The sequence below is a fragment of the Rhizophagus irregularis genome, chromosome 4, assembly GCF_026210795.1.
Source record: "Rhizophagus irregularis chromosome 4, complete sequence".
Lineage (NCBI taxonomy): Eukaryota > Fungi > Glomeromycota > Glomeromycetes > Glomerales > Glomeraceae > Rhizophagus > Rhizophagus irregularis.
In genome coordinates this window covers 1,123,677-1,149,597 of record NC_089432.1, presented here as the reverse complement: position 1 = coordinate 1,149,597, position 25,921 = coordinate 1,123,677, and the positions used below count along the sequence as shown (strand labels likewise).

At 24.7% G+C, this 25,921-nt stretch overlaps 7 protein-coding genes across 7 annotated transcripts; 5 read left to right on the top strand and 2 right to left on the bottom strand.

Moving 5' to 3' along the window:
• Positions 1-3,988: 3,988 nt before the first annotated feature.
• On the top strand, positions 3,989-5,657 carry OCT59_023626 (uncharacterized protein; the record flags this gene model as incomplete). Its single annotated transcript, XM_025326446.2, has 1 exon — positions 3,989-5,657. The coding sequence occupies one exon, from the start codon at positions 3,989-3,991 to the stop codon at positions 5,516-5,518; it is 1,530 nt and encodes a 509-aa protein (XP_025176053.1). The 3' UTR covers positions 5,519-5,657.
• A 269-nt stretch (positions 5,658-5,926) lies between these two features.
• On the top strand, positions 5,927-7,863 carry OCT59_023625 (uncharacterized protein; the record flags this gene model as incomplete). Its single annotated transcript, XM_025332175.2, has 3 exons — positions 5,927-7,382; positions 7,694-7,716; positions 7,792-7,863. 3 exons carry the CDS (start codon positions 5,927-5,929, stop codon positions 7,861-7,863), a joined length of 1,551 nt encoding a protein of 516 aa, XP_025176052.2.
• A 2,952-nt stretch (positions 7,864-10,815) lies between these two features.
• Positions 10,816-13,514, bottom strand: OCT59_023624 (uncharacterized protein; the record flags this gene model as incomplete). Its single annotated transcript, XM_025326445.2, has 5 exons — positions 10,816-12,372; positions 12,442-12,796; positions 12,879-13,054; positions 13,134-13,200; positions 13,278-13,514. 5 exons carry the CDS (start codon positions 13,512-13,514, stop codon positions 11,249-11,251), a joined length of 1,959 nt encoding a protein of 652 aa, XP_025176051.2. The 3' UTR covers positions 10,816-11,248.
• A 1,777-nt stretch (positions 13,515-15,291) lies between these two features.
• Positions 15,292-16,368, top strand: OCT59_023623 (uncharacterized protein; the record flags this gene model as incomplete). The annotated part of the gene is made up of 5 exons (XM_066134849.1): positions 15,292-15,347; positions 15,841-15,941; positions 16,000-16,041; positions 16,116-16,220; positions 16,301-16,368. The coding sequence occupies 5 exons, from the start codon at positions 15,292-15,294 to the stop codon at positions 16,366-16,368; spliced, it is 372 nt and encodes a 123-aa protein (XP_065990933.1).
• A 2,490-nt stretch (positions 16,369-18,858) lies between these two features.
• OCT59_023622 (uncharacterized protein) lies at positions 18,859-19,845 on the bottom strand (the record flags this gene model as incomplete). The annotated part of the gene is made up of 1 exon (XM_066134848.1): positions 18,859-19,845. The coding sequence occupies one exon, from the start codon at positions 19,843-19,845 to the stop codon at positions 18,859-18,861; it is 987 nt and encodes a 328-aa protein (XP_065990932.1).
• Positions 19,846-21,534: 1,689 nt separating this feature from the next.
• OCT59_023621 (uncharacterized protein) lies at positions 21,535-22,425 on the top strand (the record flags this gene model as incomplete). Its single annotated transcript, XM_066134847.1, has 1 exon — positions 21,535-22,425. The coding sequence occupies one exon, from the start codon at positions 21,535-21,537 to the stop codon at positions 22,423-22,425; it is 891 nt and encodes a 296-aa protein (XP_065990931.1).
• A 1,909-nt stretch (positions 22,426-24,334) lies between these two features.
• Positions 24,335-24,886, top strand: OCT59_023620 (uncharacterized protein; the record flags this gene model as incomplete). Its single annotated transcript, XM_066134846.1, has 1 exon — positions 24,335-24,886. One exon carries the CDS (start codon positions 24,335-24,337, stop codon positions 24,884-24,886), a length of 552 nt encoding a protein of 183 aa, XP_065990930.1.
• Positions 24,887-25,921: the final 1,035 nt, after the last annotated feature.

Here is a 25,921-nt window from a genome sequence, read left to right as displayed (position 1 = left end):
ATTATCTATGATACTAAACTTATAAATTAACTATTTACGTTAATGTTTAATCACTTCTAACTGAAAATTACGCTGATTATTTGTATATCTATCCCCCAAAACATCGTCATTATTTGCTATTTATTCCTTATTACATTTTTTAAGGCCACTAACCAGATCATCCTTTTTTTTATTTCTTCCAAGTTCTAAAGGTACGGTACATTCCTCAGTGATATTAACACATGAGCTTGAAATACCACCACCTATTTCATTTAAATCTTTTTTTCGTTTCTTCAAATAGCTTCCTCTGATGTAATTACTGATTGGTCTTTATACAATAACTGGTTTTCTTTTTCTAACAACCCTAATTTGAACTTTTGTATTGTATCAACAACCGTTGTAAGTAGCTTGAAATCTTTATTTTCATTTTACGATCATTATCTTCTACTAAATCGTCCACTCCCTATTAAAAGAATTTTGGATATAAATTACATATTATAATGAAATAATAATTATATACAGCATTATTAAGTTTAATAATTGGACTAAGTATAAAAAGTTGTTACCAGTAAAAGTATTTCTTGATTATGGTAAAAATTAATATATAATAACTGTAAAGAATTACATTATTGCAAAGTATTATTATATAAAATTTCAGTATATATTATTACTATATTAAATATTTCACATAATAATTACCAATTTTAACTAAAAAAATTCTTCTGACAATTAAATTAAAATAATACTAGCAGTCACCGTTGCTTCGCACCGGGACCAATGAGTTTGTTTAAATAGAAGAATTTAGTATTAAAATGTAATACTAAGTAAATTAAAGATGGTTACAGTAATTTTTAGGAATTTAATATGGTAATAATTAGTTAACAAAAAATAATAAAATAATAAATTATATTTATAATATTTACAATAATAGCTTATATTAATGATTTGACGTTTGAGTGTAGAATGAAATTTGGATTAATTAAGGAACAATTTTTACCTCATTATTAAATTTGTATTTCTTATGTTTATTTTTTTTAACCTTTTTAAACGTACTCGGATAATCTTATTTTCTTTAGGTCCTTTCACTTCTTTGTACGGCACTCAAGATACGGTTTCTTTCTTTTTTTTCATTTTTGTTTCTTGCATTTTGTTTCCTACTAACTTTGTTTCATTTTTTTAGATCCTTTGGCTCTTTCGATTTTGCAATTAAGATATGACCAGCACTATATGGTCGTTTCTTCTTAGTTATTTTTTATTCCATTCTTAATATTTCGTTTATTACATTTTGTATTTCATTCCTTTTAGGTCTTTCGGTTCTACTCTGTATGTTTTTATTTTTCTGTTTTTGTATATTTATTACATGTAATTTCCGTTCCCTACTAACTTTATTTCTACTTTTATTTAATGTTTACTTGGTCCCCTGTTTATCTATTTTCGTCTCTTCTCCATTTTTTTGTTTTCTTCTTGTCTCTTCATTTCTTTTGCTCTTTTTATTCTTCCCTTCCTTCATTTTTTCTGTTGTTTTTCTCCTTCGTTCCTTACATCTTTTTCATTCCTTTACACTATCCTTCGTTCCTTTCATTTTTATTCCATTCTCACTTCATCTTTTTCGTTCCTTTACACTATCCTTTGTTATTTTCATTTTTTTCCATTCCCACTTCTCTTTACACTATCCTTTGTTCCTTTCATTTTTTTATTCCCCTTTGCTCCATTTAGTCCCTCTTCATTCTTTTCATTTTTTTTTCATTCCCACTTGATCTTTTTCGTTCCTTTTGTTTCTTTCGCTCCCCCTTTGCTCCATTTCGTTCCTCCCTCACTCCCCCTTCATTTCTTTTATTCCCTTTTACTCTCCCTATTTTTTCATTCACCCTCATTTTTTTGATTAATTTTTTAGAAGTATTTTCGAAAAAACTTTTAATACTACAAATATTTTTATTAATTAATTATAAATTTTATAATTATTTCTTATTTTATATTACATCAATCTTAAACTTATAACCAACTTAGGTATTAGAATCTATTCATTTCATTTATTATTATTCTTTTGGTACTCATTTTACTTGATAAATTATTAATTTAACTAAACCATTTGAATTAGAGAATTTCGGATATGGATTTGGTTAATAATAATCTATTATTAAATCAACAATTTCTTCAATTAATTAATTATAAAGTAGTATATAAAAATATCAATTTTTTTTTTTGGATTTTTAATGAATTTGAAAATAAAACTATTTATCCAGCGTTTAATTTAATTGAAAAAATCTTACTCATCTTTCTATCAACGTCAGCCAATTTTCCTACATGTTATATTGATTTTTTTAAAAAAAAATAATAATTCTGTAAATATATTTAATATAAATTTTAATAATAAAAAAAATTGAAAGAAAGAAAAAAAAATTTTAAAAAAAATTTGGGGGGAAGAAAAAGGAGAAAGAAATCAGTTTAAAAAAAAGGTAAATTCCGAAAAAAAGGAATCTGAAAATAAAAAATAAGTACAAAAAAAAATTCTGAAAAAAAAAGGACAATAATCCGATCCAAAAAGAGCGAAAAAAAAAATTTTTAAAGAAAATAACAATACGGTCTAAAAAAAAAAAAGATCGAAAAAAAATAATAGGGATTATTTAATCAGTTTGGGAAAAAAATTAAACCTAAACGGGAAAAGAATGAAAAAAAACAAATTTTTCGGTTGAAAAAAAAAACTAAACTGAAAAAAAAAATTCCGATTAAGGTAAAATTTTATTAACTGAAATTGGATTGGTTGACTGGAAATAGATCAAGCGGCATGGGCTTCAAGTTACACAATTCAAATTATTTATACGAAGACTAATCCAAACATCAGATATAGAAGTAATAGATATCAATGATTTTCACGGCACAGCCGTGAAAGTGACTCCGTAAAATAACTGATTTATCTCACGGTATCGTACCATAAAGCCCTTTAATATACTTATTTTGACTAATAATGATAGACTTTTTGTTCCAATATTGATAGACTCTTTATCCATCTTTTTAAATAAACCCACCCGTGAGAATATCAAGAAAAAAAATCACAAATTTTAACTAGGAACCGTGGGATAATATGATTTATTTATATATTTATAAATTCATTAAAAAAAATAAAATTTGCATATTCTATTGTTAAAAAAAAATATTCCCAAAAAATAACATTATAACGATTTTGTTGTTTAATTTGCAACCGAAAAAAAAAATTCTCCAAAATCACATTATAGCGATCTTATTACTATAAAAATAATTTTTTCTATATTATTATTATTATTATTATCCAAAAAAAGTTAATTGTCTATTACTTTTTAGTATTAGCAAAATGCTAGTTACCGGGAAAACTATAAAACATGTTATTTTATTTTTCAGTCGATTAGGAATATGCGGGATTGTACTGACCGATATTTTTATAAGACATCCAATTTTGAAATCAGTATTAGTATCATTAATTCCTATTTAATCATAATGACTGAACTCAGTTATTGGATGGGGATATCGGTCTTCGACCGATATCTCTATTCCCACATCCAATAACTATTTAGAATAGATCAGACGCATGTCGCGCAATTCAAAATTATTTATACAGGTTACTCGGTTACACAATCTTTTTTTTTTAATTATATAGAAGATTAGGCGAAATGATCAACCAGTCACCGCGACTTCGCAACATTCTTTTGAATAAGAAAAATTGATATATACCAATTTTTTATATTTTCATAATATCGGAATTTTTTTTTATTAAAAAAAACTGGTAGACAAATTTTTTATTAAAGTTAGCTTTTTACAAAAAAAAAACTTCAATAACTTTTATATAACTTGACGTTTATTGATTGTCATCTAATGATCTGCACAATACATATAATTATTAAAACATGTCGCACAGACATTAATTGTGAGACAATATCGGACTCACCACCCCCAAAAAATGGAAATATAAATTTACTCAGTTTGGCAAATGAACGCCACAATTTTTTTTTTTTCCTTTCTTCCTTCCGTTTACAAAATGTCATGTTCAAAAATATTTTCAGGAGATTTACCTGAATTAATATATGAAATCATCAAAAATTTTCAGAATGATTATTCAACCTTATATTCATGCGTTTTAATTAATAGATTATGGTGTCGTTTAGCGATTCCATTATTATGGGAAAATCCATTTTCATATTTTACCAATAATTATAATTTTATTGAAGTTTACTTACAAAATTTGAACGATGATTTAAAAACAAAAATAAATGAATATCAAATTATTGATTATTTATTACCTTCGAATAAAGTACTTTTCAATTACCCTAGTTTTATAAGATATTTGAATATATATAAAATCATTATTTCTATTGAGAGATGGTTAAAATCTAATTATAAAACTTCAACAACACCCGAATTCAAAATATTAATTAATATCTCATTAATTAAATCATTTATTGAAAATAAAGTAAATTTACATACTTTTGAAATTGAGATAATCTGTTATAATAATTATGATGATAAAATTTATGATAATATTCTTGAGATAATTTTACAAGATTCAAATTTCATTAACAATATTAAAAATTTAAAATTTTCTATTTTAAGTTCTAATACGTTAATTGAACATATATCACAAATAACTAGTTCACAACAAAATCTTAAAAGAATTTTATTAGGTTATTATAATTTATATTTATATCAATCATTATTATTATCAAAAGAATTTAATTGTTCAAATACCTTAAATACAATCATTTTCTATTATGTCGATTTTAAAGGTATAAATAATTTAGTTGAAATATTTGAAAAATTAAATGTTTTAGAATCTGTTCATATCATTTATTGTATTTCTTTAGATAGTTTTATTCAACAAATTATTAACTTAACAAAACCATTTAAATTGAAATCTTTATATCTATACAGAAAATGGAATATTAATCCATTACAATTATTATTACAATTATTACAAAAATGTGGTAATTATTTAGAAAATTTAGGATGTAATTTTAATTATAGTCCGTCATTAAGACAATTATTAGAATTAATTACAAAATATTGCAGAAATATCAAAGTTCTTAGTTTATTTGGGGTTGAAGCTCACATTATTCCTACATTATTTGATTTAATTGAAAATGTTAAACAAAATCTCAATTATCTTTCAATTGATATAAAAGGTTTTCGAGCAGATTATAATGTCAAGTTATTAATATTACAAAATTTAGGAAAAGCACTTCCTTCTAAACTTGAATATTTAGGTTTGTTTATTTACGTTAAAGCAAATGACTTTGAAGTATTCTTAAAAAATTCTCATGATACTTTCTCTAAGAAATTAGTAATTAATAATTTGGAAGAAAATGGTGATATTTTACCTTATATAAAAGAACATATCATGAAGAAGAAGAGAGTAAAATATTTGGCTATTAAAGATAATTTCAATGGGAAAAGTATAAATTTGTTTAATAAAAAAGATGAAGTGAAGGAATTTAATTTATATAATATTAAAGTTCTAAATTATGATAATTTATACTTTGATATTTATAGATATGTAAATGAAATTGATTAATTATTTGGTTTGTTATAGATTAGAAATGTTTTTATCAACTTTATGAATGAAAAGTTGAAAATTAACTTGAGATTTTGTACGTTAATATTGATTTATTAATTGGTCTTAAAATTTATATTAATAAAATTTTCTTTCTTTTTTAAAAATTTTAAATAGTACTTATTATAAATTATTTGTAAAATACTAATAAAAGAATAAGTTATAATTTTTTTTCTTGTTACAATATAATGAACGAACAACCGCAGGCACGGTAATAAACATTGCAGATCACTAACTCCGAAATCACTAACTCCGAATGTAGATCTTCACTTGGATTACAAATTAGAAATTTAATATCGTTACACATTTTACGCCATCCAAATTAATTAATAAGGTGCAAATTTTTAAATTTTTTTTTCAACCTTAAAAATGTCTGAACTTAATAAAGACGTGATTTTTCTAATATTGAAAAATTTGCAAAATGATAGTAAATCTTTTTATTCATGTCTTTTAATAAACAGAATTTGGTGTGAAACCGTGGTACCGATTTTATGGAAGAATCCTAGTCGACATCAGTTAACCGAAAATGCATGTAAAATTTTACTTAGTGTAATACTTTCACATTTATCAGGAGAGTCAAAGGATAATATGATGAATCAAGGAATTGATATTTTTACTGAAACATATCAACGACCTTTATTTAATTATATTAGTTTTTGGAAACATTTAGATTCAAAATTTTTAGAATTCATAATGAACGTATTTGTGAAAGATAAAAATATTGAATTATCAAAAATTTCTATTATAAGAGACGAAATATTGAATCTATTTAATTTAAATACAACATTTAATTCACTTTCTATTAAATCTATACCAAAATTATCTTATCTTATTTCAGGAACTGAACTTTACTTTTCAAAACTTGATCATTTTTATTGTGATAGTAATACTAATAGCAACTTTTTAGGAGGTTTGGCCTTAACAAATACATCAATTAAAAAATTGGGTTTTAATATTATGGTACATACCAATAATTATCTTGGAATCATTAAATTAATTAAAGTTCAAAAAAACCTGAAAGAAGTCAATTTCATCTATAATCATTTACGTATTAGTAATGAATTATGTCATAAATCACTTGAAGAATCATTAATTAATTGTGAAAATACTATCCAATATTTGAGAATAGATTGGAAACCTATCACAAATTTTCTTTCAAATCTCATTAATTTAGTAAGTTTATATATAATAAATTCATGTTATGATTATACAAATTGGAATCATTTGGAAAAAGTTTCTTTACCACTTTTAAAATTTTTAAAAACTCATCAAATTTCATCTTGGATTTTGGCATGTTTAATTAAAAATACAAAAGGAAATCTCATTGAAATCAATATTCATTATCAAGATGTTGATGATGGAAGACTTTTAAAGGCAATTTCCCAAAATTGTCCGAAACTTTGTTACCTTAAATTATCTTCATTTAATAGTAATACTTTAGATTTTGAAAATTTATTAATTAATTGTCAATCTTTAATTGGTTTACAAATTATTGGTATATATGGTTGTTTTATTGATTGGGATAAATTATTCGAAACTTTGGCAAAATTTTCACCATTTAGTTTGTTTAAGTTTAAATTTAAATTTTCTTTTAGTTGGCAATATAAATTGAAAGCTTTAAAATTATTTCTCAATAATTGGAATGATAGAAATCCTATTTTATTGCAAATAATTTCAACTGAACATACATACATTGAACGACAACAACAACAGCAATTAGAAGATCTTTTTCAAATATATAAAGAAAAAGGTATAATTAAAAAATATGACCTTGAAAATCCTAATAATATCAGTTATGATGATTTTGAATGGATTCAAAAAAAAGGTTCTGACACTATTTTATAATAATTAAAGGATGGCTAATTTAATTCTTGTATTTGTAACCACGACGTTAAGCGATAACATGAATAAAGTTCTATAATTATTTTAATGCGTTAAAATAAAATTTTTAAAATTTTTAGTATGTATATTTGTCATTTTAAATATATCAGAATTTGATGTAGTATTACTTTTAATACTATAGAATTCCGAGCCTAAAGATAAACAAAAAAAAGGGTAAGTTGGACGAAATGTAATACGACAAATATTAAAAAAAAAAATTACTAACTTTATTGTTTTCTGATTTGTAGACTTCAGATCTAAAGAAAAATAAGGAAAGGGTAAGTAAAAGAAATGTAATGCAAACATTAAAAAAATATATATATGGTACTAACCTTAATTTTTCCGATTTGTAGAATCTAGGTCCTAGAAAAAAAGGCGGCGAAGGTAAGCCTGACCCGGTATTTTTAAAAGAAGCTCCATATTGAAGATGTATTGGATTTGCAAACTGACCATCTTTAGCTTTAGTTGTTGGCGGTATGAAGCCATTATAAGGAAAGTCCATGGCTTCTTTGGCTCTGGGCGGTCCACAACAACTGGCATCTGTGCATCGTGAGAATAGGTCAGTGAGTTTCGATCCAAGATTATGGTACAAACAGTTGGGTTTCTTAATCCATATTTATGTTCATCTTTTTGTCTCCTTTTTAATTCTTCAGCTTTATACTATACTGTATTTACCAATATAATCTATGCATGTTTTAATCTAAACCTAATGAAATCAAGTGTTAATCCATAGCAATTTTCTATCAATTACGTAACTCTTTTTATATTATTTAAAGGAGTTTTTCATCCCAATAATATAATCAAATTATACTGTATAATGAACGTTCTATATATATATTTAGAAATTGATTTTATGATGTAAATATCACATTATTTAAATCATCTTTAAAAATGTTCAAGTTCGTTATAAAGTGAAAAAATTTTTTAATTTGTTTCTGCATCTTTTGCGTCTTAATAATATTACCTAATATTAATCATCGCTTTGAATGTTACTCCAATAATCTTGTAATCTTGTATCATTTTTTATCTTCTATGATCTATTACTGTATTAGAAAAATAGTATATTATAACGATGAAACTTTTCTGTGGCGTGAAATAGAATAATTGTCGAAAATAAATTAATTTCTGGTAAAGTTGATCATTCAATTATTAACTTTGAAATCAGAAAAAAAAAATTGGCCCTTTTTCGGCCGCCAAATGTTTTATCAGTTTTTAGTTTATTTAATAAATTAATAATTTTACACAATTTAAAATCAGAGTTTCCTTAATTTTACCAATAAAAATATTGATACCAGTTTAACTAAATAATTTATTCGGTTAATAACAGACTGAAGACATAATTCTGATCAAGATTATCCGTACTATATACCATACCACTTTTATATGGTTATTAGCAATATATTTACCAATTCAGTTTGGCTACATATAATTGCTTTGTAATTTAATATTTTATAACTAACGCATTCCTACGAAATTAGGCACCTCAATTTTGCACATAATTCCCGCCAGAAATAACATAATTTAGACTAAAATCCATAATTCTGGCCAGTGGTGTTTATTTTCGTTAGTGCTTAATTTTCAGAGAAATACAATGTTATTACCTATATTATGCAAATTATTATGACAAGGGGTCCGTTTACAGGCCTCTAACCTTTAATATACATGGTTTACAACCAGTCAAAAAAAATCATGAAAATCTTTCCTCTCCGGGTGAGAAGCTATTATCTTTTTTGAACATTAACCAAAATTATCATAATTTCAGTCCTGACAAAGAGCGGCTAATAGTAAAATTTTTTGGATGTCGCGACCTTTTTATATATTTCAGGATCCTTGTTGGAGTTTAAAATTAATGTAATAAACATACGAAGGAAGTAAGATAATAGTGATTTTATTATGTGATTATTTGTAAATTTGTACCAATTTTGTCAAAATTGTTCCTTAGATGAATTTTTTACAAATTTCAAACGCATATTTTATTAAATAGTAATGTTATGATATTTTTATCAAAAAGAAAGCTTCCAAATTTCAAATTGTGAAATTATGTGATTATTTGTAATTAATAATAATTTTGGTTTTATTCATAATCAATTTGAATTTTAGGAACACATTTTAGAAGTTATTAAAAGATGTTTTAATTATACTAAGTATTTCTAAATTATACAAATACAGGCAATACTAAAAGATAAGTTACATCTCTATGATCTCCGTGTATATAAAGTTAACATGATGAATATTTTCAATTCCATCCCTGTCAAAACAATTTTACCTATAGTATATAAAGAACTTCACTTTGATCAAGCGTTGTAACCATATAAAAATAAAATACAGTATTTAATAATATAAATAATACCATTAATTTAAAGTAAGCTCTATATAAAATCACACAATTGTTCTAATCCGAAAATACTTTTAAAAAATATTTAATAAAAGAGAAAGAACAAGTATTTATACGTTGAGTAAGACACTTTTACGCGAGGTACTGTATTCTAAAGATTACATTTAAATATTGAGTAACCTTTTTATTTAATTATTTATTCATTTCATATGTAAATAGTAATTATTTTCAAATCAGGTCTTATGTAATATCGATATTTTTCCAGAAAATCAAAATATCTAAATATAAATATATTTCATGCTGATGGTTAATTAATATTACGTTTTAAGTCTCATGAATACAGTCAAGTAGAAAATGACCATTATTTATAATTACTTAATTAACAACAATATTAAAATAGTCCCTTGACTAATTTATTAGTTTAATTAATAATCATAAATAAAATTTATGCCAATTAATTCGATACTGTATTATAATAAATATATGTTAATTTTGAATGAATGAAATTAATTTTAAATTTCTAAAGAAATATTAATAAGAATCATAAAGTATTAACAAAAAATTTTTGGTTTGAATATTCTTTATTAATTTGACTTGACATTAGGGATGGCAACGGTCACAGTTATTAACCGGTCATGACCGGTTATGACCGTGACCGATATCGGTCAGTTAAAGGCTCCTGACTGACCGTTTAACTGACTGGTTTGACCAACCGTTTGACTGACCGTTTTACCAACCATTTGACTGATTATTTAGCCAAATTTTTTATTTAACACTTTTTTTATGAGCTTAATCAATAAACAAAGTTAAATAACGTTTTTTTTTGATTGAATTACACTTTTTAACATTTTTTCTTGATTAAAATTCGTTAAAAAGAAAAAAGTAATCGGTTAAATGGTCAGTTAAATGGTAATGGTCGGTCGGTCAAAGGCCCTTAACCGGTTATGACTGACCAATATTGACTGTGACCAACCATTGCCACCCCTACTTGAGCTATTAAATTTATTTAATATAAAATAAACATATACCTTTCAGGTGATAGTTGAAGAAAAATATTAAGATTTCAAGCTATATTATTTTTTCAAAATTTGAATTCAAAAAAGGATATAATACAAATAAATAAATGTATTGAATTTACATCTATAATATAAACTACAATATATTTGTAAAGTCTATAAAGTTTAAATAAGGAATATAAAGTTTATAATATACACAAGTATTGATATGGTAAAAACTAATAATGTATTGATTTTATTTAAATAAATTCATCATGAATTTTACATAAATAAATATCAGCGCATGAATTTTTTTAGCTATTAGAAATTATTAATTAATATTTAAAATTATGAGTGGCCAATTTTAATAAATATTTAAAAAACAGAAAATAAATAACTGTTTTCAGTATTTGGTAGCAGTGATTTTATTTAAATATTTAAACAATTATTTTAATTTATCCTGATGGATTGATTGTTCTTTTATTTCCCATTTATAAGTTTTTCCAATTTATCTTGAGCTACTTGAAGCCCTTGTTCAGCTGATTTTTTGTACCAATAAATAGCTTTATCTATATTTTTAACAATTCCTTTTCCATATTCATACATAAAAGCAAGATTATATTGAGCTGAACTGTTTCCTAAATCCGCTGCCTTTTGATATAATTCAAATGCTTTTTTATTATCAATATCAGTTCCAATTCCATTCTGGTAACAATGTCCTAAACTATTTATTCCAGGTGAACTTCCTAAATCTACTGCCTTTTGATATAATTCAAATGCTTTTTTATTATCAATATCAGTTCCAGTTCCATTCTGGTAACAATATCCTAAACAGATTATTCCAAATGAATTTCCTAAATCTGCTGCTTTTTGATATGATTCAAATGCTTTTTTCCTGTCAATGTCAGTTCCAGTTCCATTCCGGTAACAATGTCCTAAACTATTTATTCCAGGTGAACTTCCTAAATCTGCTGCCTTTTGATATAATTCAAATGCTTTTTTATTATCAATATCAGTTCCAGTTCCATTCCGGTAACAATATCCTAAACAGATTATTCCAAATGAATTTCCTAAATCTGCTGCTTTTTGATATGATTCAAATGCTTTTTTCCTATCAATGTCAGTTCCAATTCCATAAAGATTACATTCTCCAAGTAAGGCAAGAGAATTTGAATTATTTTGATTATCTAATAATAAATTATTAAATTCTTGCAAAGTTATATTATGATTATTAAGATAATTTAGGACATTTCGCTTTATTACTTCATTATAATCATTAAAAATAATAGTTAATATTTCATTAACCATTGTATCAAAGTTATTCTCAAATTGGTTACTTGATGACATCGAAGATTCTATTTCTTTTGTATTCATCATATTGAAGTTTTGAATGACTTGAGACATATCTCCATGTAATGAATCAATATTTTCTGAAATTTCACTATCCAAAATTGGCTGCTGATTATTAGGTGATTGTGTAATTTTATTACCATTAAATAAGTGAAAGTCGTTGATAATTATATTTCTTTTTTTTATAATTTCTTTTAATTTATCAAACACTTGGTTGATAAATGGACGATCATCAGGTTCAATATTCCAACAATCTATAAAAAATATATATTAATTGAAATTTATATTACTATTTTTAAATCATAGGTTTAAATAGTATTTACCAGTATAAATTTTTATATATTCTCCAGGTGTATCAGGAATGGGTATCTCTCTAAGACCTTGTAAAATTTCCATGGCCAAACCGAGATCGTTCAATTCGTTACAAAAGGGTGGTCGTCCGCTAGAAATTTCCCATAAGAGTATGCCAATACTGTAAACATCACTCTTCTCGTTTAATGAGTATACTTCTAGCTGGTTATTGTTAATATTTCTTTTTCTATTGAATATTTTCGGATCAACATGAGTAATCATTCCAAATACTTTTGATTGAAGATTGGATGATTCCTCAATCCTTTTAGAAAGTCCAAAATCGGCTAACTTAACAATATTCTGATGGACCAATATATTTTTGGAGTGCTATTATTAAGTTTAAATAGATTAAACTAAAGATGAGCATTAAATAAAAACAATTATAATAAATCATAAATTGATTAATTACCAAATCACGATGCACGATTCCTTCACCATGTAAGCATGATACTGCATAAACCAGTTGAAATGCAAGACTAAATTTATTGTTCCACGTAAGATTTTCAAAATTTTCTTTCAAATAATCTCGAAGTGTACCACCGTCCGCATATTCTATCACCAACGAATATTCTTTGATTTGATTTTCTTATAAAAAGAAAAATCCATAAGTTAATTAATGATTATATGTTAAAAAATGATTATTGAAAACTTATCGTATCCCTACTGAAAGTTGTGACGCCATAAAAACGGATAACATTATCATAAAAATCAACTTCACGATGATGTTGAATCTAAATGATAAAAAAAAAATTATATTAGAAATGTAAACATTATAATAATTGAAAATTTTTTTTTATATTATAATTACCTCACGAACAATTGCTTCAATTGTAGCACCATTTAAATTATAAAAAGATTTAAGTGCACAACATTTGTGGGAATCCTTCCAATCTGCACGATAAACTTTTCCGAAGCCTCCAGAACCAATTTCTTGAAGATTATAAAATTGGCCAAATTCATAAAATTTAATAAGTTTTTTAGAAATGGCTTCTTCTATCCAATTACATTCATTTGAATTGTTAATAAGTTCAGTGTTATTAGACATTGTTAAGTGCAAAAAAATTTTTTACTGCGGAAGTTAATTTTACGGTTTTATTAATATAAAGGTAAGAATTTAAAAAAGAAAATACAAAATATTATTAACTATTTATAGATAGGATAGTATCAGGACCCCGAAAAATACATAAAAAGGTCACATTTGAGTTTGCTTAAAAAGAACCTAAATTTTCATGAAAATCTTGCCTTTTTTAGATAGTGCTGGCCTAAATTTTATTGTCCGTTTTGATACTGGCTAGCATTATCATAATTCCGGCCCTGAAAAGTTGCTTATTTTAGGCCAAAATCTTGCCGATCATTTATGACTTCCATATGTATTTTTCGGGGTCCTATAGTATCACCAGACATTTCCATGTCGAAAGTCCGCTGATCTTCTATGCATTTCTGTGGGACTAAGATTGTACAAAAGATCGGCACGAAATTTGAGGAAAATAGTAATTCCAGGATAAATTTAGTAAGTGGGAAAGTTTCACAAAACTATAATGTTTTTTTTGTAAAAAAAAACAATAATATAGGTCTTTTACCATATTAACATAAAATTTAAATAATGGATGTTTACTATTTAAAAATAAAAAAATAAAAAAAATTATTAAAATATTTCCAAGTTTTGCCAATTAAATATTTATTTTGTATCGTATTATTAAAATGATTTTCTTTGATATATGGATGTTAGAGATTTAGATGCGTCAACTAAATAAAAGTTTTAGAAATTTGTATTTGTCTACTATTCGTAAATTATTATTTCCTCATTTTAAAGATAAAGATTTAGTAACTTTAATCATTTAACAGAATCTTTGTATACAATAAGTAAATACAAAAAATTTTATTATTTCCAAGAAATTGTTAAATCTGTTTTCTGTTAAATTAAAATATATACAATTCATTTATCGATTTCTTGTATATAAAATTCATTTAAAATATTTCTCATCAACAAATTTTGGTTCAATCATGTTAATCATGCTTCAGAACATGTTTAGATTCTCAGTTTTTTTGAACAATCGAAAGTAGATAAATAATTTAACAAACATTGTATATTTTTTTTACTAGAGAATGCATTTTATTAAAAAAAAGAAATTAAATTAACGTCTTGTATGATTATGGTGAAGTAATAAAATTTTTAGCGGAGATTATTTTACAAAATAGAACCGGTAATAATTTCTTATCTGGTCGGTAAAGCCATTGAAAAAGATAATTTGTTTGTATACATATCATCTGCTGCAATAGTAGCTCTATAGAACAGTAGAGATATCTGCTTAAAACGCAAAAAAGAAAGAATATAATTGTTATTATATTAATAAGATATTATGTATAAATATTTATTAATAAATTATAACCAACATAACGTATTTATTTTATTAGCAAGAAAAAAACATATTTATTAATGCTAGACTATAACACGTAGCAAAGTAGCAAGCTTACTTGCCTTATTTTATTTTAATTAATCAAAAAACAAAAGTATTCAGTTTGTTTGTAAAATATCAGATCGGTGGTTAAAATATATAGACGGTTAAAGAAACTTTATATCCTGAACTTATCGAACAACTGTATTTTAAGTTAAAAAATATCCCGCGCTTTGGTTATAACTTGCAATAAAATCTCCCTATAAGAAATATGTATACGGAAAGGATACGTTTTGTATACATTTTATGTACGTTTCTATAGATTCCGTACACAAATTCCGTATATTTAATAAGCAATTCATTTTTGAACATTTTTTAAAAAACTAATGTATACGAAATGTATACGGAAAAAATTAATCATACGGAATGTATACGGAATTTTTAAACTTAATATTTTTAGAAAATAATTTTACAAAAATCTCGTATCATAACACGAGATCACGTGATTGTTTATTGTTTTGTTATGATACGTTTTTTGTAACCTTTACTTTGATGAGTTTGATCTTCCGATCTTCCTTTCTGTCTTTCCTTTTCTTCTCTTTTCTCTTGTCTTATTTTTGTTATTTTTTCTAAATTTTTCTTCTTTTTTCGGCACCCCCCTTTTAAAAAAAAATTTTTTTTTTCGTACCTCACTTTAAAAATTTTTCTTTTTCATCACTCTCCTTTAAAAAAAAAAAATTTTTTTGATTTTATTCTTTTATTCCCACTCTTCTAAAAATTTTCTTCTTTCTATTTCTATTTCCTCTTTATGAAAAATTTTTTATTTTTCTAACTTTGACGTCCTCCCTTTAAAAAAAAAATTTTTTTTAACTTTCCTAACTTCGTTACCCTCTTTTTAAAAAAATATTTTTTTTTGATTTATTCTTTATTCCCCTTTCTTTTTTATTTATATTTATCCCTTTTTTTATTTCATAGGCCAGCAGATTTTTTTTGTGAGAAGATTCAGTTTTTTTGTAGATCAGTTTGGGAGTCCTTTCCTTTTTGTAGGATTGTTCAGGATTTTTTTCTTTTTTTAGGTCAGTTCAAATTTTCTTTTTTTTTGTAAGTTGGGTTCAGATTCTTTTCTTTTTGTAGGTTGTTTCAGTTTTGTTGCTTCAGAGTCTTCTTTTTTTGTAGGTTAGTTTTGGATTTATTTTGTTGTTTTAGTTTCTTTTTCATCAGATACTTCATAATTCTTTTCATTTATGTAGGTCAGACATTCTGGAGTTCTCTTTCTTTTTTTGTAGGAATGCTGACCTTTGGTGACTTGGACGATTGCAGATACTATATGAAGGGGGGGTTTTGTTTCCAATTAAGTTAGACGTTCTTTTTTGTTTTTTTTAGGTTGTTTGACTCCAAATGAACCTGAACTTATAGATAATTTTGGTTGCAATAGGTGGCCTTAATAAGGAGGGAATTTTCATAATGTATTTGTATTTTGTTTATTTTTTATTTTTTATTTAATTTAATAAAGTAAAATTAGATTTATGTAAATATAATTATAGTAAACTGCAATACAAATAGTAAATTCAGTGACCAAATCGTATAAATTTCGTGATAAAGTCAGTGATCAAATCATGTAAATTCCATATGAATTCCGTGCAAATTCCGTATCCAAACCATATTTTTAGTGATACGGAATTGTGCATTTTTCCGTATCCTATTATGATACGTTATTTCTAAGGAAAAAAAAATCGTATAAAAACTATATAAAAAACGTATCCAATTTTTTTATAGGGTCTTATTAAGGGAATAAAATGAATTATTCTAATCTTTAACTGTTTAAAAATATATTCATCTTAAATCACTATGATTGCATGAAAAATCCTACATACTTAGTTTAGCTGAGTATTGACTATTAACTTTATTGAGTCGCAACACAGTTTATACTATTAATATTATTTCCTCTAGATTTCTGTTATTTAAATATAAGCCACGATCAGGGTTATCAGGATAAAATTTAATTATAATAGCATTTTTTTTAGAAAAATATCATCTAAGTTTATTTTATAATTTATATACAAAAATTTCTTTACATCGAAAAAAAAATTCACCATATCACAGTCTTAAAATAATAAATATTTAGGACTCCGAGCTAGTGTTCCAATCCGAGGATATCCGTCATCCGTTTATCCGATCCGATCATCATCCGTCATCCAAAAAATCTGCCAGATTCCGGATATCCGTCGGATATCCGAAGAATAATTGGACCGGATAAAAACAAATTTATGTGATATTATTGATAAACAACGTCTGAATGATGCGTTATTGTCCATTATTCAATTATCCGAGAAATCCAATCCGGTATTATCCATTATCTGTTATCCAAATAATCTGAATTTTTTGGCGGATATCCATAATCCGACGAATAACGGTTTAACGGATTGGAACACTACTGCAAGCAATACTGATATAGGTAACAAGAAATAAATGTGTAGAATAGGCCAAAATAACCATGAAAACCTTTCTTTTTAGATAATTTTCGATAATGTTGGTCAGAATTTATTATTTTGACACTATTATAATTCCGGCCCTGAAAAAAATGCGTAGATAATAATAAATATTTGCTAATTTCCTGTGACCTATTTTATATTGCTCGGGTCCTAAATACTTATCATGAAAATCAAAAGGTTCATTTTTGCATTTATTAATGACCTAAAAAGATTCATCACAAACTATTTCTTTAGTATTAATTTTGTTAATACCTTCTCTTATACCTTGGTCCAGACTTGTATCTTATCCTTTGTAGATGAAGGGATATCTTTATCATCACTACTGTTCTTAGAATTTGAAGAAAATGTTTGTTAATGAAACCTTGAAATTTACTTAGGCTATTATTACAAAAATAGAATTGAAATTAATATTAAATGAAAAAAGTACTTGAATTATATCAAAAGGCGGCATATTTAGGAAAATACCGGCGGTGGAATAAGTAACTTAATATTGTATTACTATGAAGCAGGAAATAGTACGTTTTAATAATCTTGCTTGGGTATTCGAAAATGAAAATGAAATTAAAAAAGGTATGAATCAAGCAATTTATTAATATCACAAAATAAAATTAAAAGAACTTTTAAAGAAATAAATTCTATTTTGTTATTTCTATTATAAAATTAAGAGTTTATCTGTTGTATCATAAATTTATTTTTATTTGATGTAGCACAAAATTTTAATGACGTGTGAAAATCAATTCATTATTTAACAATTAATAATAATTATAAATAATTTTAATTTACATTTGCAAGACTCAAATTATCACATTAATATAAAATATATATAAGCACATGTATTTGAGGTTTACATTTTTTCAAAATGAATTTATTGATATTTATTTAATAAAGGCTATTGTTATTAATTATTAATAATAAAGATTTAAAGCCATCTAATTTTTTAAATAGAATTAATTTTCTAAGAAATAATAATTAGTATATTGCTTTACTAAAAACTAAAAAATAATATACTTTATGTTAGACTAATTATTACTAATTTGGAACGACCTTATATAAAACGAGAAAATAAAAGCAAATGCCATTTTTTCATAATCCCTCTTCAAAGATGCATACCGTAATACAAAAAATGTATGATATAATATTAACAATAACTTATGTATGAACTATTTTTTCGCAATCCTTATTAATCAATTTTTAATTTCGTTAAATATAATAAATGGCGCAAAATATATATCGAATACAAGTTTATTTTAAGAATTTAAACTATTAAATTTTTATCTTTATTTTTGTTTTATTTTTTTAATGATACATAATAAAATTATCATACAGGTATAAAGTAGGGTTGTATCTATTCTATATTAACACGTTGAGTTGTATTTAATCAATTTAATCAATAATATCAACAATTTAGCAATAGATTATTTTGATTTTGCTCTTCAACACCTTTAACACATAGTCTTTGACACATAGTAAAAAATTTTCCCATATGTATACAAATATTAATTTATATTTTTAAAAGTTCTTTCAATTTATTTTGAGCAATTTCATATTCTTGTTCGGCAGATTTTTTGTACCAATAAATTGCTTGGTTCATATCTTTAATTCCATCTCCATTTTCATATATCCAGGCAAGATTATATTGAGCTGCATCACTTCCTAAATCTGCTGCTTCTTGAAATAATTCAAATGCTTTTTGTTCATTAATATCAGTTCCAATTCCACCATAATAACAATAGCCTAAGTTACTCATTCCAGTTGAATTTCCTAAATCTGCTGCTTTTTTATATAATTCAAATGCTTTTTGTTTATTAGCATCAGTTCCAATTCCTTCTTCATAACAACATCCTAAGCTATTTATTCCATATGAATTCCCCAAATCTGCTGCTTTCTTAAATAATTCAAACGCTTTGTCATTATTAATATCAGTTCCAATCCCATTATTATAACAATATCCTAAATTATTCATTCCACTTGCACATTCCACTTCTGCTAACTTTTTTGATAATTCAAAAGCTAAATCATAATCACTATCAATTTCTTTTCCATAAATATGCATATTAGCAAGATTTAGTTGTGCCACTCTATTTTCTAATTTTGCTGCTTTTTGATATAATTCAATTGCCTTTTGTTTGTTAGGATCAGTTCCAATTCCATTATAATTAAAATATCCAAGTAAATAAGTAGAATTTGAATTATTTTGATTATTTGAAAGCCAACTACAAATTTCTTGTGAAATTATTCTATGATTATTAACATAATCAAGTACATGCTGTTTTATAATTTCTCTATTCTTTCCTTCATTAAATTCTTTAAAAATATTATAAACTAATTCATCAACTAAAATATTTAAATCACCTTCAAAAATATATTCATTAATATTTTTGGTTGTGGGTTTTATTTCTTTTATATTTATTTTATTAAAATTTTGAATAATTTTATTGTAAATATTTAAAGAGTCTATATTATTAAAATTAAATTGCTTATCAGACATTGTAAAGTAGTTTAAATGAAAAAAAGGGAAGTTGAACAACTTATGTAAGTTTTTTTTTTCAAGGAACATATTTATTTAAGTGCATGGTGATACTGCAGTTTAAATTACCGCCGATCATTTTTTGTGTTTCCATGGTGCAGATCGCGGTCTTATTTGTTGGAATCATAGTCACAAAACAGTATATTAACAAATTATTCTTTAAATCATTTTCATCTAGTGATAGCTTTACTAATCTGCGAGCTTATTAATAGTCGACAAAGTTTTATATAGCAAAGGCTAATGATGCAGTAATCCGATGAAATGTTGAAAGGAACGATTATCAATATTTCGTTACATTTAATATATCATTTACGTCATAATTTCATATAAAATTATGTCTACCTGACCGGAGAATAATTATTGACTAAATTCCATAATTTAATGAGGAAATGATTGGGCGAGTGTAATGTTATCACCGATCTAATTATGAATATATAATCATAAAATAAAATTTGCTCTTAATAAAGAAAATGAAATTTTAATTCATAATTTTGAAAAAATTCTTTTTATAGTCTTCCCACTATTTATTTTTATAATCGGCTTATAATAGTTTAGGAAAATTCCGATTTTTTATTAGAGATTTTATTTGCAATGAGCACAATGAATTGAAAACAGTGTTAATATTAGCTTATTAAAAGGTTTTTTAGATCAATTATTTTTTATTTATCATTATAATGTTTTGTATAAATCATTAATATTAAAAATAATTGTTTACAAACTTTTACACAAAATTATTAGTTGATAAAATTATTTAATAAAATTATTGGTTAAAAAAAATTTTTAAACAAATTTCTTTTTTAATAAGCCGGTATCCAGGTGAAATAAATCCGGTTTCTATTCGGATCATCAGATTCGGATATTATCGCCGTTTTCAAAATGATGTACGCAGTTAAATTTGAATAAAAAAAAAAGAAAACCGAAAACCGGACGAAATATTGACAAAAAAAACGGGCGAATATTGGTATTCGAATATACAATCACAAATAAACTGCGTAAACCATTTTGAAAACGGCGATAATATCAAGCAGATAGAAATCCGGATAAGATTATAAAAAAAGAAATTCATTAACATAAATTGCCGATCTGCAGAAATTCGGGTCAAATTATAACGTCGATCAAAAATAAAAAATTAGCGTTCGATGTACAATTATGTAAAATTCGGGCTGGCATCATAAAAATTTGAAGCTTTAATATTTCATTAATGATATCATAATAATGATTTTGATAAGATAAGAAACAGAAACCGTTATTAAGTCCGAGGTACTGTTTATATATAAGATTACATTGTTGTGCATAGTCACGTGCCGGACGGACATCAGAGACATTTGTATCACCTTGTGCTTACACTTCGGACAAAACAATAATATAATTGACAACTAGTGATAACGTTGCTTCGCAAAGGGTACACAAATTAATATCCGATGCAGGGGAACCTAACTTGATTAATTTTATGTAAGGCTATCTACGTGCGGATTAAAATTTATCCGAATATCCGAAAAAAAAGGATATCACCGGATCAAGAATTAATGATCAAAAAAAATACTGATCTGCACTGTAGTACTACCATAATAATAAATAATAAATATGTCTTCAAAAATTACACAGAACTTAATTATTGCATTTTCTTTCTTTTTTTTTCTCTTTTTACAAATGTTAGATAAGCAATTTAATTTAGATTATATTGATACATCAAATACGAATAATGAATTTTTTCACATTATTAAAAATTTTGATAAAATAAATATAAAAGAAATAAAGCCTACAATTGAAAATATTAGTGAATATATTTATGAAGGAGATTTAAGTATCGTGATCGATGAATTGGTTAATCTTATTTTTGTGAAAATAAATGAAGGAAAAAATGAAAAAATGATAAAACTATTTGTTTTAAATTATATTAATAGTAATGAGATAATTTCACAAGAAATTCATAATTGGCTATTAAATAACCAAAATAATTCAAATTCTATTTATTTACTTGGATATTTTTATTATAATGGAATTGGGACTGATTTAAACAAACAAAAGGCGATTCAATTATGTCAAAAAGCTGCGGACTTAGACAATAGAGTAGCTCAAATAGATCTTGCAAATGTATATCTTCTTGGAAAAGGTGTTGATAAAAATTATAAATTAGCTTTTGAATTATCTAAAAAATTAGCAGATGGAGAATTTGTTAGCGGAATAAATAACTTGGGTTATTGTTATAATTGGGGAATTGGAACCGATGTTAATAAACAAAAAGCATTCGAATTATATCAAAAGGCGGCAGATTTAGAAAATTTGACTGGAATAAATAACTTAGGATGGTGTTATGAAAAGGGAATTGGAACTAATGTTGATAAGCAGAAGACATTTGAACTATATCAAAAAGCGGCAAATTTAGGAAGTGATATAGCTCAATATAATCTTGCTTATATGTATGAAATTGGAGATGGAATTAAAAAAGATATGGATAAAGCAATATATTGGTACAAAAAATCTGCTGAACAAGGAGATGAAATTGCCCAAAGTAAATTAGAAGAACTTTTAGAGAAATAATTGTGTCATCGTTCTATATCAATTAGCTTTATTATTTATTTTATTTAAGATTGTAAGACGATCACGTTAGATTTATACTATAGTACAGTTTAAATAAACAATCAACCATTTTAAGCGAGTGGTGAGATTTTTTGTACTATGATATTATAATACAAATTCTTAATATGATACAGTCTTTAGGTATATAATATTTATATAATATTTAAATTTGGCTAAATTAGTTTGATTAGTTAAAATTCATTAATTTTTGAATTATAATTCTGGCCAAAATTTTCTTAATTCCGGCCAGATTCATAATGCCGGCCTAAATTTCGTTAAAATCGGAATTTTCAGGTTAAAGGTAACTCCATATTTATGAATGTAACACTTTTTCCAACAATAGTAAACATGTTCGTTCAAGGTTTGAAAATATTTTTAAACCTTTTAAAAGTCAAAAACTTCACTTTATTCAGTTGCATCTGGCCAGTGAAGGTTGTCAATTATATGGTTATTTTGATATAGCAAACTAATAAAGTATTAAGAAAACTTTTTTAACTTTTTTCTTTTGCTTATTTTTTTTAAATATATTATAAATGTCTTTTATTTTAACGTCACTTTAGATATAAAAAAAAACATTTTACTTATTTATATTATACTATTTGTATTTCATGGCTTAACAAGGTAAGCAAACCTAATATCCAATATGAATCTTTCTATAAATAAATAATTTTTGCTTTAAATGAACTAAAATTTAAAAATTTTAAAGTTTTTTTTTAATAAGTTATAAAATTTACATGATTACTACAATACCGAGATTTAAGTATTAAAGGTCTAATATAGATAAACAAAAAAACATTATATTTTGACTATTTTTGCTATTTAAAATTATCTATAACACCAAAATAGACCTAATAATATTATTCTAATAAAAAAAAAAATTCTTATTAGCGTATTAATTAAAATATTTTAACAAAATTTATAAATAACAAAAAATCTGGTATAATAATCATCCTTCTAAGCTTAACAAAAGTTGTTTGTTTCGCCAAATTATGGCTAGAAATAAAATAATTAATGGTTAAAAAAAGCTTTTGCTAAAAGTTTTATTGAAATCAAAAATTTTTTTTTTTATTATAAAAATTGACTTTTTGTGGTTTACACAAAAACTACCTAAATAACTACCTTTTTCAACTTAGTAAATCTTTTTCTTCTCGTAAAATTACATATATTATTATCGTTTAAACTGTATTTTACATCTACTTTTAAGTTGCATCTGGAGGAAAACTTCATTTTTGAGACGAACTTTCTTGTATATGCAAAAAAAAAAAATTATTCTTTTTTTAGCTACATGATGAAATATTCAATTATGGTTACACAAAATTATTTTAATTAATGATCAGCAAGTGATCTGAAATGACCGCTGACTGATATCAATTTTGAACAATGAATTTGTTTATTTTTGTTTTATTTAGGCGTTTATATCAAATGGCCAATTATTTTTTTTTTAACAAATAATAAACCAAGTTACACGGGATAACCTCACATTATTGTGAAAATCTTACTAAAAAAGTAATAGTTTTAACTAATGTAATTTATTTTTCATATTTGTTATTAAAATTTTACAAAAATTTATCTATTTAAAAACTTTTTATCAAAAAATATAAAAACGGAAAAAATTATTTAGCTAAAAATATAATATCAATTATCGTTACACTCCGGACTAATTATATTACAATAGTAAATGATATTTTTATGAATGTAACGATTCTTTTTATAAAAGCGGCCCGTTTGGTCACACAATTAGCGTAAAAAATTGCCGCAGGAGATCTACATTTAATATACCATACAAATAAATAAATAAATATGTCGTGAAAAGTTACGCATTATTTACAGTACATTCTTTTCTTCTTTTCCTCTCATTATTAAATTTACAATGTTTGATATACAATTTAATTCAGATATTGCAAATACTAATAATTTACATAATGGACTTTCTCAAATTTTACTCAATTTTAATAAAATAAACATAAAAGAAATAGAACCTACAACCGAAAATATCAATAAATATATTTCCGAAGATTTAGATGATGTGATTGATGATTTAATTAATCTTATTTCTAAGAAACTAAATGAAGGGGAATATGAAGAACCAATAAAGGAACACGTTCTCGATTATATTAATAATCAAGAGATAACTTTGCAAGAAATTAATTGTTACCTTTTAAATAATCAAAATATTTCAAATAATGTTTATTTACTTGGATGTTTTAGTTATTACGGAATCGGGTCTAAATCTAACAAGCAGAAGGGAATTGAATTATGTCAAAAAGCAATAGGGTTGAAAGATAGCATGGTTCAATTAAATATCACTAATATATACAAGTATGATACTAATTATCATTATCCAACTTTTGAATTATCTAAAAAATTAGCAGAAGAAGAATATGATTATTTAGACGATGATGATTTTGATGTTTGTTTTTAGAACTGATATTAATTATACTAAAGCATTTGAATTATTTCATGAAGCAGCAGTTTTAGGATGTTTATCTGGAATGAAAAGCATAGGACCTTTATATTATGTTTGTGTAGGAGTCAATTAATTTATTGTCAACTTACCATTTAATTTTTTAATTCTTTTGCAACTTAGTTTTAAATAATTACTCTTTTTTATCTTTTTATTCTTTTTATTCTTTTTATTCTTTTGTACGTCATAATCACATGATTATCAAAATAAATACATATTATGCGTAACAGAGTGACAGACGTAATAAGCAATTCATATTATGATTATTAAAATTTGTCATTGCACTTAAAAATATATTGTGTAAAAAATAATAAATTACAATATATGATTTACAATTCCAGAGATTTCAATTACTAGAGCTATGTATACATTTTAAAATTAATCCTCCTATTATTAATTCTTATAGTATACATTTGTTACATTTGTTATAATTTAATGTCCATAATGTTAAATGTGATATTTCTAAACTATTATTTTCAATTTTATTAACCTCATCAAATATATGATCAAAGTCGTAACATAATAAATATTCCCTCCGAAAGTGAAAGGAAAGATAGGCAGGGTATTGGTATTCATTTAAATACTATATCATAATAATTCAATAATATATCTTATTCTATTTTAATAATAAAATAAATATTAAAGAAACAGCCAAAAAAATCAGATGAGACATTCGTATCTTTGATGAATTTTGGTGGATGAATCAGCTAATCATAATTTTATAAAGGAAAAGATGAAGAATCAATATATTAACATGTTCTTAATTATATTTATAGTTGACAAGACAATAATTAAATTAAATCTTTATTTATTTATTTATTTTTACTTAATTCGTTATCCACGGGTCAGCTGCAATGATCTGTAGAGGGAATCTGGAGTGGCGTCAAATAAAAGTAAAAAATTATGTAACTATTTAAAACTTCGTTATATTAAATTAAAAATATGTTGTTGTTTGAATGAGTTCACATAAAAAGAATTATTTAAGAAATGAAA